Source organism: Otolemur garnettii, unplaced genomic scaffold, assembly GCF_000181295.1.
Source record: "Otolemur garnettii isolate 467f Iridium unplaced genomic scaffold, OtoGar3 scaffold00108, whole genome shotgun sequence".
In the NCBI taxonomy this organism is placed as follows: domain Eukaryota; kingdom Metazoa; phylum Chordata; class Mammalia; order Primates; family Galagidae; genus Otolemur; species Otolemur garnettii.
Window position 1 is genome coordinate 1,988,343 of NW_003852503.1, and position 20,755 is coordinate 2,009,097.

Below are 20,755 nucleotides of genomic sequence, written 5' to 3' on the forward strand. Positions count from 1 at the left end.
AAAAAAAAAAAAAAAAAAAGAATGGCTTCCTGTAAGAAAGCACAGCTGATGTCAGTCTTGATAAAAAGAACTACCCTGAAGAAATCACAAGAGCTTAGAGATAAAGGCTGGAAAATTCTGGGAATGCATTTGCAGCTAGTATAGGTAAAGTATCAGATATCAGCGTGCAGAGGTTGTGGGACCAGCACATGGAAGACCTTACATGCCATACTAGGGAGCTTAGAATTGTTGCTAGAACGTCATCAGTTCTTGCAGAATTCTAAGAGTGCAAGGGACATATTTGCATTTTAGGGAGATCATTCTGCCATTGCCTGGCACATGGATTTAAGGGAGACCCACATAAAAGCAACATCAGTCAAATAGTTTCAGACTATACAATAAAGGCTTAAATGACAGTCACAGGTAGTTGGGATATCAAGGAAGAAACAATAAATACCAGTGGGTAAAGTTGCCAGAACTTTATAATTGCCAGCGTGTTGGGAACGGGAGTGAGGGTGACTAAGTAAAGGAAATACAGGAAGAGTCGGAATGGATGTGGCGCTTAAAGTAGGCTGCCAATGACGTGGGTCCTAAGTTTAGCTTTGCATTTCAATCTGAGAAACGCTTTCATCTCTTTTGTCTAGGTTGCTCAGACTATGCAGGGAACATTTGGGGGTGGAAAGGTAGTCTCTAGAATATTTGGATCGCAGCCCTGATAGCAGAACCACTAGCACTCTGGAACTATCTTCCTGGTTCTAGGAATACAAACAACTAAATTTCCAAAGAGTGATCATTTCTCCTAAGATCAGTCAGGAACACACAACAGAAATCTTTCCCCTCTATTTTTCAGATGGAGAAATTATAACAGACGTTCCGATCCCCGCCTCTCGTTCTTCACTCTTTCTCCCTTCTCTTTGGCATTGAGCAAGAAAAATCCTGATCTGTAATTAGTGCTTGGTCATTAATTTAAAAAAAAAAAAAAAAAAGAAAGAAAGAAAGAAAAAGAAAAAGAAAGAAAAATCCTGATATAAAACATAGAAGGAGACCTGCATCTATTTCCATTCAAGGCAGTTTTATGATTGCTACAGAGGCCATGGCATGGCAGAGCAACTGCCAGAAAGTTGAGCTGATTCATCTGTTCCATACAAGTCGTTACAAATTGTCCCAGGTCCAAGAGGAATGCCACAGAGCAGCCAACCCCACGACAGCTGCAATTTATATATTTATTTTTTTTGTTTGTTTGCGAAAGCATGAATTGATGTTCATTATTCCCCCAGCATACTCTACTTGGTCTCAGAATTAAAAACATTCACATTTCCTAGAATTAAAAACAAAATAATACAGAAGCACACAGCATCTGAGTTCAAAGCATGTGAGCCCAATTACCAGACTGTGCTGAGACCCAATCCATGCCAGGACTGTGTATGAAATGTTCATACTAAATAATTGTTATTGAATCATAAGGCTCTCTTGTAATTGTATAATCATAATCTTTGCTTTCTAGATATATCAGATGCTTATCTATATGTTACTTCTTTTATCGTCTCTAAATATTGGGACTTTTTGACCTAGGAAAGAAAACAGGACCATATCTCTTAAAAAACAGTAAATTGGGAAAGGATTTGGGGGGAAGGGGAAAATGAACAGATAGAATTAGGCCATCTTGAATGTATGGTAGAGATATGCCCAGAACACAGAAACTTGAAGGAGGGAGTCATCATTCCAATTTGAAAACCAGGAAAGGATATACACACAAGGCAGCCTTTGAGCTTGATCTTGAGTCCAGCATAGGTGTTGTTTAGGCAAAAATAAAAGAGGGAGAAGCATTTCAGAATGGGAAAACTGTATGATTAAAGCCAAAAGACACATCAGAAAACACTGTTCAAAATCAAGAAATACCAAGTTTGGGGACTAGGGGATTCAGAGATCTGAGGGCAAAGGTCAAAGATCAGGCATAGTCCAGACTGCACTCTCCTTAGGTGCCAAGTTCAGGAGGCCATGGTTTCATTTGCAAGCGTGCAAGGTGGTGGGAAACAGATAGAGGTTTTCAGCCAGGGCAACTTTGCTACACAAATCACAAATGTATGGAATAATTAATATTCTTGGAATACTGGGCTGAACGAGTTTGGAAACCTTGGGGTTTTTTTTTAAAGAGACAGGTTTCTGCTACGTTGTCCAAGTTGGACTGGATTTGAATTCCTGGGCCCAAGCATCCTCTCACCTCACCCTTGGAATAACTGGGACTGCAGGTGTATCACCAGGCCCTTCCCCTTAGGGACTTTCTTGAACCCAGAATCGCCCTAATAGAAATGATGATGCCAACACCTGAGTGCTTACTATCTCCTTCGCTCAAAAATCCTATTAGGTAGCTTAGCCTCAATTTACAGTTAAGGATCTTAAGGTTTAGAAAGGTTAGTGCCTGAGTGAGGCACACCACCTTATGCTCATTCAAAAGGAGGAGTTTCCATTTGAATGTACATGTGACTTCCCAGACAGCCCTCTCAATCACTGTGCCATGGGGTAGCGGCCTTTCAAAGTCTAGGTCACAACCCACTAAGGGATCCTAAGCAGCCAGAAATTTTGCTTAGGTTTTGTTTTAATATAGACCACATAATATCAGAGTGTATTATCCAGATACTCTTCCATAATGTTTCAGTTACATATGTGTATGTTAGTTGTGGTCTGGATCGTGAAGAAAAATGTATTTCTCAATGTGAGTCTGTTCAAAACAATTAGAAAGTCCCTGCTGTGGGGTACCCCTGGCAATCTGAAGCAGCCAGATTTCACTCTGGATCCTACTAAGGCTCTCCAAAATCAAATGTACCTTTTAAGACAAAGGTATCTTCTGATGCTAGCCCAAATATTAAAATAAACAAGAAAAAATTTCACAGCCTTAGGCCAAAAAGGCCATGAATCTTTCAAAACTAATGATAATAAAATAATATAAAGTTAATATAATAAAATAATAAAAGTTCCTAAAAATGGTTTTGTATCTTTTCATTCTTCTTAGGAAGCACAAACAGACTTCCTTGTAGGTGATTATACACCCAGGGAAAACAATGATAAGTCAAAAAGAAAGAAAATAACCCTAATTGTGCTCCTGTTCTGTATTCCAGGCTTACTTGTCCTATTTCCAGATGTCAGCCCTTCACTTTCAGTCTTTGAGATAAGCTTCCAGGGTTTCCAACCATTTTTCTTTTCTGCTGCACATTGGAAGAATAAAGCATTGTCTCAGGGCCATATAGCAAATACACAAACACTAACAAAAGCCAATTAGCAAAACAAAAGAGGTCCATGCACACTTTTCCTGAACATAAGATGGCCAGTTTTTTCCTGTTGTAATCCATTTTCTTCTCTCCCCACTGTCCCACCTGTTTGAAATTTCTATGGCAGTTCCTTCCATCTGCCAGGAAACATGCCATTTCTGTAGAGCATAACAGGAAGTGGGTCCTAAGGCCCTGCAAACTTTCAAAACAAACACATACCACATCTGGAAGAAGGACTGTGATCTTTGCTCTTCCCGTCTGTGTCTGAAGCAGAGGGCTTTCAGTTGAGTGCTAGAAATGCTATAGAATTATTTACAAAATAATATGTGTGCTTTTCTGGGTCAGAGTTCATAGGTTTTACCTTTTTTTTTTAAGACAAGAGTCTCACTTTGTCACCCTCGGTAGAGTCCCATAGCGTCACAGCTCACAGCAACCTCCAGCTCTTGGGTTTAGGCGATTCCCTTGCCTCAGCCTCCCAAGTAACTGGGACTACAGACACACACCACAACGCCCGGCTATTTTTTTGTTGTAGTTTGGCCAGGGCTGGATTCAAACCTGCCACCTCAGTATATGGGGCCAGCGTCCTACCCACTGTACCACAGCGCCACCCCTTAGGTTTTATCTTATTGGGAAGGGAAAAAAGTGAGGTAGGACTAAATAGTTACTAACTAATTACTCAAATACAGTAGAATCTCTGTAAGTTGACCACCCAAGGGACAGTAACAGATTGGTCAACATATGGAGGTGGTCAACATAAACTAGGCTTACTGTACTGCTATGTACATGTGGTGCATGTCCAGTCCAGGAAAATTAGGTGAATTTAAGGGGGTGGTCAATGTAGGGAGCGGGTCAACTGTGAGGTTCTAATATACTTAGAAATGAGGCTGCTACACAGAGGCTGGTTGCCTTCTGAGGGGTAAGAATAGGATAGAAACCCCTCCCTGACCCTAAGAACTCCCCAGAATACCCATCCTCAATGGGAAAGTACAGTTATTAATTAGTTATGTCTGTCATGAATACAGGAACAGCCAGAAGAACTGCCTCATTCTAGGAGGATTAAACTACAGCTGTTTAGTTTTAGATTTAGATACGTGTGCCCACCTCGTATAGGACACTCAACAAATACTTATTTAACAGAAGAATAGCCTTAAATCTAAGCAGTTTATTGGAGACTCACTTCCTTAATGTTGTTTTAAACTCACTGTATCAGGTTCTTTGTTTTTAATATAAGGAGGTAATATGTGTAAAGTACTAGAATGATGCCCAGAATAAAATAAAGGCCACACATTTGTTTGTTAGAAAAAGACAAAACTCCAGTCAGAATGCACGTCAGTTTGTTGATGGATTTTCATTGCTATGTGTAATTCACACTCATTAAAGCGGAAGCCAAGCACCATGCTGGGCACAGAAAGGTCACTAACTGATCCCGATTAAAGGAACGACCCCTTTCATATACATTGTTTCTTTTTAAATTCTTACTATAAGCCCCTGAACTCTGTAGGATAATAACTGTTACCCAGGGCAGGGCCTGGTGGCTCACAGCTGTAATCCTAGCACTCTGGGAGGCCCAAGCAGGTGGATTGCCCTGAGCTCACAGGTTCGAGACCAACCTGAGCAAATATGAGACTCCCATCTCTAAAAATAGCCAGGTGCCTGTAGTCCTAGCTATTCGGGAGGCAGAGGCAAGAGAATCGCTTGAGCCCAAGAGTTTGAGGTTATTATGAGCTGTGACACCATGGCACTCTATGAAGGGTGACAAAGTGAGATTCTGTCTCAAAAAAAAAAAAAAAGAAAGAAAGAACTGCTACTCAATTTTCTTTTTCTTCTAATACATGAGGAAAATTAGACCCTAATTCATCTCTAGAAAACTTGCACCCAAAACATTTTAGATTCTAAAAGGTGAAGGACCTTGGCCAAAATGATGTTCAGAGTTCTGCCTGGAATCCAAGATTTCTACAGATAAATCATTTTCCTTCCCCTGCCCCTTCCCCCCATAGTGTGTAGTTTTCCCCCATAGACAGCATTGCTAGGCGCCTCCTGAACATCATCTGCACACTAAAAATTCTGAAAGTACAGTAAATGCATTATTTCAGTCAAAAGTTCAGTCTTGCTGGGCGCAGTGGCTCACTCCTATATTCCTAGCACTCTGGGAGGCGAAGAGGGTGGATTGCTTGAGCTCAGGAGTTCGACACCAGCCTGAGCAAAAGTGAGACCCCATCTCTACTAAAGGTAGAAAAAGTAGCTGAGCACTGTGGTGCGTGCCTATTGTCTCAACTACTCCCTAGGCTGAGGCAGGAGGATCTCTTGAGCCCAGGAGACTGAGGTTGTTGTGCACTATGGTGATGCTATGGCCCTTGACCCAGAGCAACAGAGTAGGACTCTGTGTTAAACAAAGTTCCTTGTTTCTTCCTAGCTAGATGTTTTATCTAGAATGTCTGGATTCTTGTCAGTAGACACTGCAAGGGTGCAAGCTATGGGGAGGAGCAGGAGGGAAGGCTGTATGTTATGCGGGCGAGAGAGGGCAGGGTGGAAAGAGATTTCTCTCCAGAAATCTTGGGTTTTGATCTGAGCCCTGAAAATTCAACTTGGGTAAGGACTTCACCTTTTGGAGCCTAAAAGGTTAGAGTCCAAGTTTTCTGGAGATGAATTAGGGTATGATTTTTCTCCTATATTAATTTCTGTAGAAATAGAAATTAACTTGCAGATGGCTGGTAGTGAGGCTCATTGTTTTTTTTTTTTTTTTTTTTAGAGACAGTTTCACTTTATCACCCTTGGTCCTAGGCTTAGGTGATTCTCTTGCCTCAGCCCCCCAAGTAGCTGGGACTACAGGTGCCCGCCACAATGCTTGGCTATTTTTTTTGGTGCAGTTTGGCTGGGGCCAGGTTCAAACCCACCACCCTCGGTATATGGGGGATAGGGCTAGCACCCTACCCACTGAGCCACAGGCACCACCCAGGGTTCACATTTCTTATCCACAGCAATGAAAATCATTCTTGGTTATAGAGATACAAATGAATTTTGTCCAAAGGAGAACTTAAGTCTATTTTGGTCCTAGTTCTTATTTGAGCTGGTTATAACATCTTATTGGTTCTGTCACTAATATCAAGTGAAGGAAAATATTGGAGACACATTTATTTGCTATGTATATGGACTATGAGAATCGTAGTCTCATCTTCTTGAAAAATGTTATTCTTTAACACTAACACTTGTTTGTATTGTTTATCATCTCTGGCACCGTACCAAGCACAGAGTATGTTTTTAATCAATGCCTACTGAATGGAGGACTGCAAAATAGCAGCCAAAGAGAAAGATCACACACGTGTATAAAATCAGATAACACCAAAAGGTGCCCTGGACAGCAAGTACCTTTATAGAAAGAGCAATCAATCTATTTGTCCATTACAAAGTATTTTACAATTTCTCTTCAAATAAAAATGGTACAAAGAAATGCTATGGATGGGAGCAAAGAAAAGAGATCATTCTCATTTAGCCAGTCATAGAAGGTTTCATGAGGAGTTACCACTGATTTGGGACTTAAAAAATGAATAGAGTTTCTTTCATGTGGAGCAGGGGTCCTCAAACTTTTTAAACAGGGGTCCAGTTCACTGTTCCTCAGACCGTTGGAGGGCTGGACTGTGGGCCCTGGGACAAGTCGGATGCTAAGCAGGATAGGCAGTGGCAGCAAAAACACCCAGCAGGCCGGATAAATGTCCTAGGCAGGCTGCATGTGGCCCGCGGGCCATAGTTTGAGGATGCCTGAGTGGAGAGATGGAGAAAAGGGAGTTTCTAAATAAGAAAATGCTGGGAGCAAAGGCATGGGAGCACAGGGAAAGCTCAACTCATATTAAAGAAGGGGAAACAACGTAGTATGATTGCACCCAGGTATGTGAAGGGAACTGAATTAAGAAATGAGATTGGGAACATAGAGGTTATTTTGAGCAACCTAGGCTGAGTCAGGTCATCATTCAGAGGTGGTAGTGAGCCACTAAAGGTTCCTGAGCTGGAAGAGAGGTAAGCTGAGTTTTACATTAGCGAGCTTCACTTGGCAGCAGTATGGAGGCTAGACTGGAGTAGACAGAAATACACAGCGGGTGGTGCCCATAGCTCAGTGGGTAGGAGGCTGGCCACATACACCAAGGCTGGTGGGTTTGAGCCCAGCCCAGGCCAGCTAAAACAACAATGACAACCGCCAACAAAAAAATAGCCGGGAATTATGGCAGGTGCCTGTAGTCCCAGGTACTTGGAAGGCTGAGGCAAGAGAATCCTTTAAGCCCAAGAGTTTGAGGTTGCTGTGAGCTGTGATGCCACAGTACTCTACCCAGGGCAACAGCTTGAGACAAGAAAGAGAGAAAGGGAAAGGGAAAGGAAAGGAAGAAGGAAAGAAAAGAAAGGAAGGAAAGAAAGGAAGGAAGGAAGAAAGAAAAGAAAAGAAAGAAAGAAACAGCAGCCAGGTAGCTGGAAACATGAAATGGAGCTCAAAAATAAGTTGGGTACACAGATACAGATATGCAAACTGTCACGATAATGATGGTGTGTGAAACGAGAGGGTAATACTGAAGGAAAACGCTTTCTAAGTATCTTATCAGTTAGTGTTTAATATTCTCTTACCTATTTCTTCCCTCCCTTGCCCCAAGACCATGAGCTCCTCAGTGTAGGAACTGTCTTATTCCTACCTGTTCTCTCAGTGCTGGGCACAGTACCTGAGTATTTGCTGAAGAAAAAGAATATGCAAGAAAACAGAAAACACTTTGCAGAGAGATGGTATGGGCAGATGAATGGTGATACTGAGAGTTCTGATATCATGGAGAAGGAACGGAGGCACATTTTATTGGACGGCTCTGAATCTCTTCAGGAAGCATCTGAGAAGAGACAGAGCCTCACGTGACTGAGGACAGGGTTAAGGGCTTAAGTAGAGTGAAACCATTTGGAACAGCTGCAGCTAGAAATGTGCTTGGGCGACTTGTAGTATGCTTGCATGGCTTTTTCAGTTCCCTTCTATATATCGAGAATGCTCCCTCCAGCGCTCTCCTCCCTGCCTCCCTCATCTCATAGCCTACTCATCTTTCAAAGTCTCACTCAAATGCCATCAATGTTTCTGGAACACCCTCCCTGATACTATTAATATTTCAGGGAAATCATTTCTTTTTTTATGTTTATACTTCTTTCCTTGTTAATCTCACTTGATTATAATTTACTTGAAGAAGGAGGTTTTACTCATCTGAGTAGCATCCTCCAGATCTGTTGAAAAGCAGTCATTCCTCAACTGTTTACTGAGGTTTAAACTGAGTGAGTTTAAGAACACGCTTGCTAAAAAAAAAAAAAAAAAGAACACACTTGCTGAGGGGCAGGGAAGACGAAGCTGAAGTCAGACGGCCTGAAGTCTTGGTGGATTAGATCAGCACGGAGTTTGTGACTGACAAAAGGAGGCAATGGACTACACCAGAGGCTATGATGTAGGCAGATAAAAATTCAGTAAAAATCAAGTTTTTTTTTCTGTTAAGGAAATCTGAACTTTGGTCTCCCTAACTGGGAAAACAAAGACGTGGAGCTCAAGTGTATGTTATGGAAGGAAGGAACATTTTTTTTTTCCATCTGACTTACTAATCCACACTCCAGCCAACAAAGAAGAAAAACCAATGAAGCCTTCAGCATCAGACCGTTCCCTTCTACTGATTCTGAATTCTTCCGTCCCTTCACTTGAGGCCCAGCTTTTCTAAGAACGCCACAACGATTTCTCAGTTTCACTTTTTCTTCTTCGCTTCCAAATGTTATGGAAGAACAGTTAACAAGCAGTTAAATGAACACATGTGGGAAAAGAAACAGGACAAGAAATAACTGTGCTTGTAACTCAATGGCTTTAGAGAACCTAGGTTCAAATCACGGTTCTGCCACCTGTGGAACGGGAATAAGTACTTGGAAAAATTCTGGTGAAAAATAGTATTAATGGCGTGTAAAACTACCTAGCACAAGGAGCATAGTAGACTTGGAATAGAGCCCATGCAGGGGGTAGCAAATGCAAAATACAGAAAAGTGTATTCTGGAGAAAAGTAAGTCTCCTCCCATCATCCTCCCCTATTCTTTCAGTTCTCCTCAGAGTCACCTGCTGACACCCAGTTTGTGAACCCTTCCAGACATCTTCTATGCTTAATGTGTGTACAGTAGTACACTTGTTTTCCTCTTCCTTGACTAAGTTGTGTGACCTTTAGCATTTAACTCAAAATGCCTTAGCTAAATAAAGGGTGGTTCCAAGCATTTAATGAAATAATTAGTACTTCATAATTAAATGCTATACAAATATGAGGTGTTACTCTTGGAAGGAGAAGCAAAGCCTAGCAAATGGACTTTTAATTAGAACAGAGGTCTCTTGGACCCTTAGAATCTGCCCCAGGCTTGACCCCTTTGTGCCACTGCCAGTACTCTCTTTCCTCATCTTGAGGAAGGCTGAGAGGAAGGCTGAGAGCAGTGGAAGAAGGCTGAGAGCCACACTGCTTGACCCTGCCTCCGTCTATCCCACAGGTAATCACTTACTCCAGCCGTCACGTCTACAATAACCTGACTGAGGAACAGAAGGGCCGAGTAGCCTTTGCTTCCAATTTCCTGGCAGGAGATGCCTCCCTGCAGATTGAGCCTCTGAAGCCCAGTGATGAGGGCCGGTACACCTGCAAGGTGAAGAATTCAGGACGCTATGTGTGGAGCCACGTCATCTTAAAAGTCTTAGGTAAGATAGGGCACCAAGGGTAAATGCCTACATCTTCACAGGGTCTCCGGGAGAGAGAGCCAAATGCGGCATGCCGGTATAAAACTTCACATTCAGTACTTTAAATTATATTCAGAGGCCGCCCAGACAAGTTCCCTGGGAAGAGGTGTATATGTTCTGTATGTCAGCCATAACAATAAAAGAAAATACAATCATGATTTTCCATGATAGCACTCAGTGCCCGTAGCTCAGTAGTTAGGGTGCCAGCCACAAGCACCAGGGCTGGGTTCAAACCCAGTCCAGGCCTGCTAAAACAACACTGACAACTGCAAGAAAAAAAAATAGCTGGGTGTTGTGGCAAGTGCCTTCCAGCTACTTGGGAGACTGCGGCAAGAGAATCGCTTGAGCCCAAAAGTTTTTGCTGTGAGCTGTGACGCCATGGCACTCTACTGAGGGCAACATAGTGAGACTCTGTCTCAAAGAAAAAAAAATTAAAATATCCTCTGATATTTGAATAATATGCTCATATTTTACTTAAATCTTTCAGATATGATTCAAATTCACTTGTTCTTCAACAGCAAGGACTACTAAATTCTACTTAATTACTTCCAAATTGATGAACTTCTATCCCTGCGACAGTATTAGTAAAATGATGCTCAATGTTCCCAAAAGTTCCCTAAATAACAGTGTGTATTCTTTGAGAAGTGATGAGTTTCTGAGGCAGCCCCTAAAAATTATAACGATACCACTGATAGCAACTGGAATTGGGGGTGCAGTAGGGGATGGAGGTGGATGTTTTGGGGATAATGTACAACATGGCCAGATGAATCTCCACTTAAAGGTTAACCATAAGGAATGACTGGAGAAACCATTCAACAGAACACGATTTTTCCATTGAATGTGGTGTTTGGTGATCTTTGTTTATTAATTAATTTTTGTTTATTTTTTTTATTGTTGGGGATTCATTAAGGGTACACTGATTGCATTTGTTAGGTAAAGTCCCTCTTATAATTGTGTCTTGCCCCCAAAAGATGTGTCACACACCGAGACTCCGCTCCCCTCCGCTCCTGGTGTTTGGTGATCTTTGAATCATTACTTCTTTTTTTTTTTTTTTTTTTGCCAGTGAGACCATCCAAGCCCAAGTGTGAGCTGGAAGGAGAGCTGACAGAAGGAAGTGACCTGACTTTGCAGTGTGAGTCATCCTCTGGCACAAAGCCCATTGTGTATTACTGGCAGCGAGTCCGAGAGAAAGAGGGAGAGGATGAGCATCTGCCTCCCAAATCTAGGATTGGTAAGTCATCTTCCTACCAGTCAACTGAGCCAACAAGATAGTACTCTATCCATAAATTCTAAATCAGTTTTGTCAGCAACTCACTATGTGACCTTGATTACACTGCTGAACCTCGTGAACTTTTTTTATCCATAAACTTTTTTTTATCCGTAAAGATGGACAGGAAATCCATCTTTTCTTTCCTCAAATGACGTGTAAAAGTGATAAAAAGAGATTAGAAGGAATGTACTATAAAAATCCACTGTCTCTATCTCTATTAGTGTCCCTTAATTTTTTTTTTTTTTTGAAACAGTTTTACTTTGTTGCCCTCGGTAGAGTGCCATGTTATCACAGCTCACAGCAACCTCAAACTCTCAGGCTCACACGATTCTCTTGCCTCAGTCTCCCAAGTAGTTGGGACTATAGGCACCTGCCACAGTGCCTGTCTATTTTTAGGTCTTGCTCTGTGCTCAGACTGATCTCGAACCTGTGAGCTCAGGCGATCCACCTGCCTCAGCCTCCCAGAGTGCTAGGACTACAGGCATCAGCCCCTGTGCCCAATAGTGTCCCTTAAATATTTTTTTTTGTCCCTTAAATATTAACAATTTTTTGTAACTTTTGAGGATGCGCTACAATTTAAAAGAACATTTACCTTTCTTCCCATGTTCCGAAAGGGGAATCTTTTCTATGATTTCATCCTCTTCAAATTGTGTTAGAGAATCTTATGTCAGTGATGCAATAAAGTAAACAGTCAATATAGCTGCTGTCACTAAGGGATTTACAGTCCTTCTTTCTGCTCCTGTAGATTACAATAACCCTGGACGAGTTCTGCTGCAGAATCTCACCATGTCCTCCTCTGGACTGTACCAGTGTACAGCGGGCAACGAGGCTGGGAAGGAAAGCTGCGTAGTTCGAGTGACCGTACAGTGTAAGCATCCAAAGGGCTTTTTTGTTTCTTTTTTTAATTTTTGCATTATGGTCCAGTATAAGACATTTTAACCATGAGTAAGGTCAAAGTTAATGTCTTTATTTCCAGAAGGATACAGCTATCACCAAATAAATTCAATACTTGTGCAAGGACTATTCAACAACTCTATCTGACTCTATATTTACAAACGTGTGAATTAACCAGCCTCCTAAAGAAATTTTCCAAGTCCAAGAGAAGACTAAACAAATACTAGTCTTAAAAAACAAATTAACTAACTAGTTATCAGCTACCTACTATAGATGTGATTTCGCCCCTCCCCAGGGGGCTTGTGAACACTCATGTACATTTGTGCACACAGACACATGTGTGTGCGTGTAAGGCAGAATCAAGAATTATTAATAGGTTTGTTTCAAGTTCAAGATGAGCAATCGCACCAAGGAACTGCTCAAAGCTAAATGTATTAGCTTTGTAGCCACATAACTGCCAAGATTTCAGTCACTAACTATGTAGATTCTCAGACATGTTTCCTAATCTACAAAATGGAATATGACTTGATTACCTCATAAAGTTTTTGTGAAAATGAAGTAGATTAATCTATTTACTTACCACTGCCTAGAAAGACAGCCTGACACATTGTAGGTGCTCAATACCATTAGCTATTGGCTCAGCATCTGTGGCTCAAGCAGCTGAGACACTAGCCACATACACCAGAGCTGGTGGGTTCAAATCCAGCCCGGGCCTGCCAAACAACAATGACAACTACTACCCAAAAAAAAAAAAAAAAAAAAATAGCCAGGCGTTGTGGCTGGTGCCTGTAGTCCCAACTACTTGGGAGGCTGAGGCAACAGAATCGCTTGAGCCCAGGAGTTGGAGGTTGCTGTGAGCTGTGATCGCACAGCACTCTACCCAGGGTGACAGCTTGAGGCTCTGTCTCAAAAAATAAATAAATAAATAAATAACATTAGCTATTATTATTGTTAATATTTTCCCTTAATCAATTTGGTAACTTTGTTTATTTATTTTTAATTTTTTTGGCAGTTTTTGGCTGGGGCTGGGTTTGAACCTGCCACCTCCATCATATGAGGCCGGTGCCCTACTCCTTTGAGCCACAGGCCCCACCCTTGTTTATTTCTTAATGATTTTTTTGAGACAGAGTATCACTCTGTTGCCTGGGTAGAGTGCTATGGCATTGTAGCTCACAGCAACCTCCAACTCTTAGGTTCGAGTGATCCTCTTGCCTCAGTCTCCTTAACAGCTGAGACTACAGGCCATCACAATGCCTGGCTAGTCTTTTCTATTTTTAGTAGAGACAGGGTCTTGCTTTTGCTCAGGCTGGTCTCAAACTCCTGAGCTCAGGAGATTCATCTGCCTCAGCCTCCCAGAGCACTAGGATTACAGGCAGGAGCCACCATGTGTAGCTTCAATTTGGTAACTTTAGACCTTGGAACCAAAGCTTGTTTCCATAAGCCATGCTACCCCTGTTAAAATTTATTTACATGAGCCTGGGCAACATAGCAAGACCCTAGCTCTAAAAAAATAAGAAAAATTAGTCAAGTGTGGTGGTGCATACCTGAAGTCCCAGCTACTTGGAAGACTGAGGCTGGAAGACTATTTGAGTTCAAAGCTGCAGGGAACTATCATTATGTCACTGTACTCCAGCCTGGGCAAGAGAGCAAGACCTTGACTCCAAATATAATATAATTAATATAGTATAATATTATATTACTGCAATAAATAGTATGCCAGGCTTATGATCTAAAGATCAAGTCATGAAAAAGAACAGGATAAACCAAGTGAAAAGACAAAAATGAACTATGTATCTAGTGTCTATTTCTTTGTAACAAATTTGCCCCTAAATTTACCGGCTTAAAATGATTTCTATTCTGTTAGTTTCTGTGGCTCAGAAATTCAGGGATGGCTTAGCTGGGAGATCTTGGCTCAGGGTTTCTCCTCAGAAGAGATTTTGAGCAAAAGTTCACTAATGTTGTAGTCACTGCACGACTAGACTGGTGCTGGAGATCTGCCTCTGAGACGGCTCATGTACATGGCTATTGGCCTCGGTTACTCACCACAAGGGCCTCTATACAAGGCTCTTAACAAAGCAGCTGGCTTCTCACAAAGTGAGTGATGTAGGAAAGAAAGGATGAAAGAAAAAGTGATCTGAGATCTGAGGAAGAGAGCTGCCATGCTTCTCTATGATGATATCTCAGATGTGACGCACCATCACTTCTGCTGTATTTCACTAGCCAGGCATGGTGCTCACACCTGTAATCCTAGCATGCCAGGAGGCCAAAGCAGGTAGATTGCTTGAGCTCAGGAGTTCAAGACCAGCCTGAGCAAGAGCAAGACCTCATCTCTACTAAAAATAGAAAAATTAGCTAGGCATTGCAGTGGGCACTTGTGGTTCCAGCTACTTGGAAGGCTGAGGCAAGAAGGATGGCCTGAGCCGAACAGTTTGAGGTTGCTATGAGCTATAACACCACTGAGACTCTAGCCCAGAACAACAGAAACAGATTAAACAAAAAAAAAAAAAAAAAAGAAGAAGAAGAAGAAGAAGTGAGCAACTAAGTCCAAACCATACTCAAAGGGAAAATAAAGCTGTACCTCCTGAAAGGAGAACTAGCAAATAATTATGTAGACATATTTTTAACATCTAATAACTAAAGTATAAATACATAACAAAGAACTCTTTTACCTGGGTGCAGTAGCTCACACCTTTAATCCTAGCACTTTGGGAGGCAGTGGCAGAAGGATTGCTTGAAGTCAGGTTCGAAAACAGCCTGAGCAAAAGTGAGACCCTATCAATACAAAATATAGAAAAATTAGTCAGACGTGGTGGGATATGGCTATAGTCTCAGCTACCTAGGAGGCTAAAGCAGGAGGATCACTTAAACCCAGAAGTTTGAGGTTGCAGTGAGCTATGATCGCACTACTGCACTCTAGCCCAGGTATATGAGGGAGACACTGTCTCAAAAAAATAAAAACAGAAAAAGAATAAACAGGAAGCCAGGCACAGTGGCTCATGCCTATAATCCTAGCACTCTGGGAGGCTGAGCCTGGTGGATTGCTTGAGCTCAGGAGTGTGAGACCAGCTTGAACCAGAGCTAGACCCTGTCTCCCAAAATAGCAAAGTGTTATGGCAGGCTCCTGTAGTTACAGCTACTTAGGAGGCTGAGACAAGAGGATTACTTGAGGCTAACAGTTTGAGGTTGCTATGAGCTATGACACCACAGCACTCTATCAAGGGTGATAAAGTAAACTCTGTCTCAAAAAATAAAGTACTGGAGAAACATAATGTTTAAAAAAAAAAAGAATAAACAGAAAATTCTTCCGACTATACTTCCAAAACATAGGTAATATCCATCTACTGTATCCACGTACATTATTTCTACCATACACTGGTGGCATACACCTGTAATCCCAGCTACTTGGGAGGCTGAAGTATGAGCATTGTTTGAGCTCAGGATTTCGTGACTACAGTGAGCTATTACATCACTGTACCAGCTTGGACAAGAGAGTGTGACTCCATCCATAAATTAAAAAAAACTTACTGTTCTTCTGCCTGGAGTGCTCTGTTCCTAAATCATCACAAGATAGTCTATTGTATCATCTATATCTCAACTCAGAGGTCATCTCCTCAAAGTCCTGATCACCCAAACATAAGTGGTATCTCTCTGTTCCCTCTCTAAAATATCACTCATTCACTTTTGCCTTCATAGAATTTATCCATCATCCAAAATTATCTTTATTTATTATCTGTTTTCCTTTTCTGGAACATAAATTCAACAAAAGGAGAAAATGTTCCTGGGTACACTAGTGCCTAGAACTGTGCCTTGCTCAGGGTAGGCTCTTAATAAGTATTTGATGCATGAAGGAAAGGTTATGTGAGTTACTAATGTGCAAATAACATTTACCTATTTCTAGGATCCACAGGCAAATCCCAGGGTCTAATGTTATAATTTAACATTATAAGTTAAATTATTGTTTTTTAAAGTTAACTTTTATTGTATTTAAAATTAATTTTTTTCCAGAGATAGTTTTTGTTTTGTTCCTTTGTCCAGGCTGGAAGACAATGGTGCATAGCTCACTGTAGCCTCAAACTCCTAGGCTCAAGTGATCCTCCTAACTCAGTCTCCAAAATAGCTGGGACTATAGGCACATTCCACCACACTTGGCTAATTTTTTAAGTTTTTATTTGTTTGTTTGTTTTTGTAGCCAAGACTGGTCCAAACTTTTGGCCCAGGATGGTCTAAACTCTTGGCCTCAAGTAATCCTCCTACTTTGACCTCCTAAAGTGCTGGGATTATGGAAGTGAGCCACTATGCCCAACCTAAGGAAAAAAAAAATTATATTTCTTTTTTATTTTACTTGTGGGAGAAGGAAGAAGGTAGAGAAAGCAGAGGCATTAGCAAATGCCTGGAGGACTGCCCAAAACATTATCTTGATAAGGATGACAAATCTTTGAATATGGTACGTTATCTCTCCCAGCCCCTTTTATTATCTGAACCAATCTATTTTTCTCCTTCTTTTTAATTTTGATTATTTTAAATTAAAAAAAATTTTTTTGAGACAGAGTCTCACTATGTCACCCTCAGTAGAGTGCTGGCATCATAGCTCACAGCAACCTCCAACCTTTAGGCTTAAGTGTTTCTTTTGCCTCAGCCTCCCTAGAAGCTGTGACTACAGGTGCCTGCCACAACTCCCTTCAACTTTTTGTTGAAGTTGTCATTGATATTTAGCTGGCCTGCGCTGGGTTCAAACCACCAGCCTCACTGTATGTGGCTGGCCCCCTACCCAGTGAGCTATGGGTGCTGCCCTAAATTTAAAAATTTGGGGCAAGTTGATTTGGCAGGTGAGTTGTTACACACTCCTTAGCAGAATCCAACTTCCATGGCCACTGTTCTGCTCTCAGAACCAATCTAGACTTATTCATTAAAATCTGGACCAAATGCTGGAGAAGCCTGTGATTCAATAATTACAACTGGAAAAACATCCAGAGGGACGGCCACACAGAGAGTAATGGATAGAGAGACACAAAGACCTGAAAATACTTATCTTCTCTAGGGCTTTTGACTTTGGGGTATATATTTCCTAGCTTATCTCTGTTTTTTTACTTGTGTTTTTGCCTCTGAGAAAACAGATGTACAAAGCATCGGCATGGTTGCAGGAGCCGTGACGGGCATAGTGGCGGGAGCTCTGCTGATTTTCCTCCTGGTATGGCTACTAATCCGAAGGAAAGACAAAGAGAGATACGAGGAAGAAGAGAGACCTAACGAAATTCGGTAAACCTCCCCAAATCCCCACTTCAACTGAGCTTCTTTCTTAGGGCCAGTTCTAGTGACCAGTCAACATAAATGTCTCCAGTTTCCTCTCAACCATCAATCTGTTAAAAGGATTATTCTGGTAGGTAGGAAGTTCCAGCCTAGAGACAGAGATTAATGTGCTTTTCCTGGACTTTATGGTGAAACTACCCTCAACGGAGACCAAAAGTTCAAGTTGACATTATTTCTAGTTCACATCCATTCTTAAAAGGACATACAATAAGAATGGGATATGGACCATGAAAGGGTTTGTGTAGACAGACCCTGAATCAGGAAGAGTGACATTTCAATGGTGAGATCCCATCCTCTCCGTCTAACAGGGTTGACCTCTGGGCTAACAAAACACACAATTGCCGGAGCTAAGCATTAAGCCTTAAGAAATGAGTTAGTGCCTATTTCTCTAGACGGCGGTCTTCCAGTGGTATTATTTGAGGTTTGCATCTTGAGAATTTCTTGGGAAACCTCACAAGGAAGCAATGGGAGTGAAAGCTGACATTGTCCTGCCAGTGTTAAGGTTTGTCCTTGCTGTTTTTTCCCTTCAGGGAAGACGCGGAAGCCCCCAAAGCCCGCCTGGTGAAACCCAGCTCCTCGTCCTCGGGCTCTCGCAGTTCACGCTCTGGTTCTTCCTCCACACGCTCCACGGAAAACAGTGCCTCCCGCAGCCAGCGGACACTGTCAACTGAAGCGGCAGCTCAGCCAGGCCCAGCCACCCAGGGACACAGCCTTGCCAGGCTAGAGGCGAGGGCTTCCGAGCCAAAGAAAGTCCACCACGCTGCCCTGACCAAAGCAGAGCCTATGCCTAGCACGATCCACAGCCAGAGCAGAACCTTCCAAACAGTGTGAACCGGAGTGGCCCCAACTGCCCTGTTTTCACAGACTCTTCTAGTCATGGGAGCTCAGTCACCAGCCACACAAACCCCTTGGACCAGATGAGAGGTTATTTAAATAGCAGTGAGCATCACATGGAACCTCTTCAGAAGAGCACTTTCCTTATAGGACACGAAACAAGCAAAAGGATGTAAGCTGATCACCTACAAAAAGGCCTCTTCTTGCACCTTTAGACCAGAGTAAAGGAAAGCAGGGTCCAAATCTATTGGTTGACCAGGACCTGTGGTGAGAAGGCTGGGGAACGGTGAGATGAACACATCTAAAACTTCTCACCTGGCATGTTTGGTATTAATGCTTTGATTCACCATTGTCGAGGAAAAATTGGATCTTGTTTGTAAATGTTCTATGCATTTCTGCAAACCTATTGGATTATTGTGATTATTGACATAGTTGAGCAGCACCCACAGCCTTCTATTACACCTACTGCACCATGTACTACACGAACCACTTCTAAGAAACTCCAAAAAAAGGAAATGTGTCTTCTATTCTGACTTCCTTTGTCATAAGGTTTGGATATTAATTTCAAGAGTTGTTGAAATTCTGGGAGATTGAGAAGAGGGAATGACTTTTTCCTATTCTACTACAATCTTCCTACTTACATCAAAACCTACATAAAAACTAAAAAAGGAAACCAAAATGTGTGCAAAAGACTGAAAAACTTTTCGTTATAGTGATTTCAGATTGCTGACAAACAGAAACAGACACTGGAGCAACTGTGGGTTTTCCCCCAAATCAGATGAGTGTAAGGACTCTGCTGCTGGGTATCTCTGGAGGAAGAAAACATTTACTACATGTCATGTAACTTTTTTTTTTAGAATTTTTCAAGAGAAAAAGATCTAGAAATGCTGAAAGATCACTCTGCACAACCTTCTAGTCTCCTGTTTCTGAGAATATGTGAAGCCAGACAAGACTGGCTGGACCAGAAAGGGAGATTAGATCAGTTTTCCCTTAAGATGTCAAGGAAGACTAAAAGGAAATTTAATATTGCACCAAACCTGGAGCTTCCTCCATTTCTTCCATTTCAGGATATGAGCCTAGGACTGTTGATGATTCTACGCCTTAAATTATCCAAAAGATCAGGGATTGCCAGCGTTTCCATAATCACTTCCTCCTAAGAGGTCAAAAACGAGAAAAATTGAGTACTTTCCCAGCCTCAGCCTCCAAGAAACTCTAGCTCTGGGATAAGTAGAATAAACAGAGAAGAGATGGTGAGAATAACTAGTGGGTGGCAGGAAAGGGCTTGGCTAGTGCCTGCTAACATTTTAGCTGTCAGCATCTTGGAAAGAATTAGCAAAAATAATTTACCAGGATGAGTAATTACTGGAAGAGTTGATATACATAAGGAAAATATCCAAGAAATGAAAACAGCAACATCCAGTTCAATAATTTGCCTTTTTAATAGTTTCGACTACTCTGATACCTATCTACAGCACAAATGCTGAACCTAGAATCGCCCTTTGGGGGCTCTAGCACAAATGTCAACTGATCCCAATCGGAAAAGCAGAATACTTATCATTTAAAAGAGCCACAGACCAGAAGAAAGAAAAAGTAATACTGAATATGGTGATGAAAGCATTGTGTCTAAAATGAGAATTAGAGGCTTACAGGGAAAATGTTCATCTACGCTATGGCCCCATTACTCTGGTTTTTAATTCCAACATTTAATTCTCACAGTAGTATCCTTACACAGTTGCACAGCGCAAAAATATTTCCTTCTCAAGTTCCTAGGAGTTTATCCTTGGGTTAAAGTTTTAACCTGAGTTTTGTCTTCCTCTAAAAAAAGGTGAGAAATAGAGACATTGAGGAAATTACATAAAGAATGTCTGCTATCAGTCTCACTTAAGAGGACTGGCCTATTTGGAATGCTTTTTATATTAACACGGTTTCACTGTAAGATATAAAACCCCTTGTCCTCACTACATTTTTATTCTTCTGGTAGTGTGGTATCCAGGCAACATACCACTTCTGCTATGTAATTCTGAGAATTCTAATTCCTACAGTACCTGAGCCAAACAAATACACAATGGACCCTGCAGCTGTGTCATCACTAGCAATTTGCTCTTATCATTATTTACTATCTTAGATCCTAAGGTTTTCTGGCTGTGCCTTTGAAAGAAAGCAGTCCTCTTTGCATGAAAAAGGTCTAGATTATTTAAACACATTAATTATCAGAAGACTAAAATACTAATTGAGCATCCAAATTATTTTGGAAATCTATTCACAATGGAAATCTACAACAGATACACAGAACAGATTACACTAAAAGCAGAGAAATTCTAAGGATTTGAATTCTGAAAAGATGAGGTGTTGAAGTCTTAGCAATGCTAATACACCTCCTTGAGTCAAGGTCAGATATGAGACAGGTTTTTGGCTTAAGTTAGGGCCACACCTGGTTCCGAACCATAT

General features: G+C 41.5%; 1 protein-coding gene across 1 annotated transcript in view; it reads left to right on the forward strand.

Annotated features, from left to right (window-relative positions):
• CLMP (CXADR like membrane protein) overlaps positions 1-18,304 on the forward strand; it is a 79,617-nt gene extending 61,313 nt beyond the window's left edge. Inside the window, exons 3-7 of the mRNA XM_012809542.1 lie at positions 9,762-9,963; positions 11,066-11,233; positions 12,018-12,140; positions 17,281-17,422; positions 18,004-18,304. Of these exons, the coding sequence (XP_012664996.1) occupies positions 9,762-9,963; positions 11,066-11,233; positions 12,018-12,140; positions 17,281-17,422; positions 18,004-18,304 (936 nt within the window). The remainder of the gene's footprint in view (positions 1-9,761; positions 9,964-11,065; positions 11,234-12,017; positions 12,141-17,280; positions 17,423-18,003) is intronic.
• Positions 18,305-20,755: the final 2,451 nt, after the last annotated feature.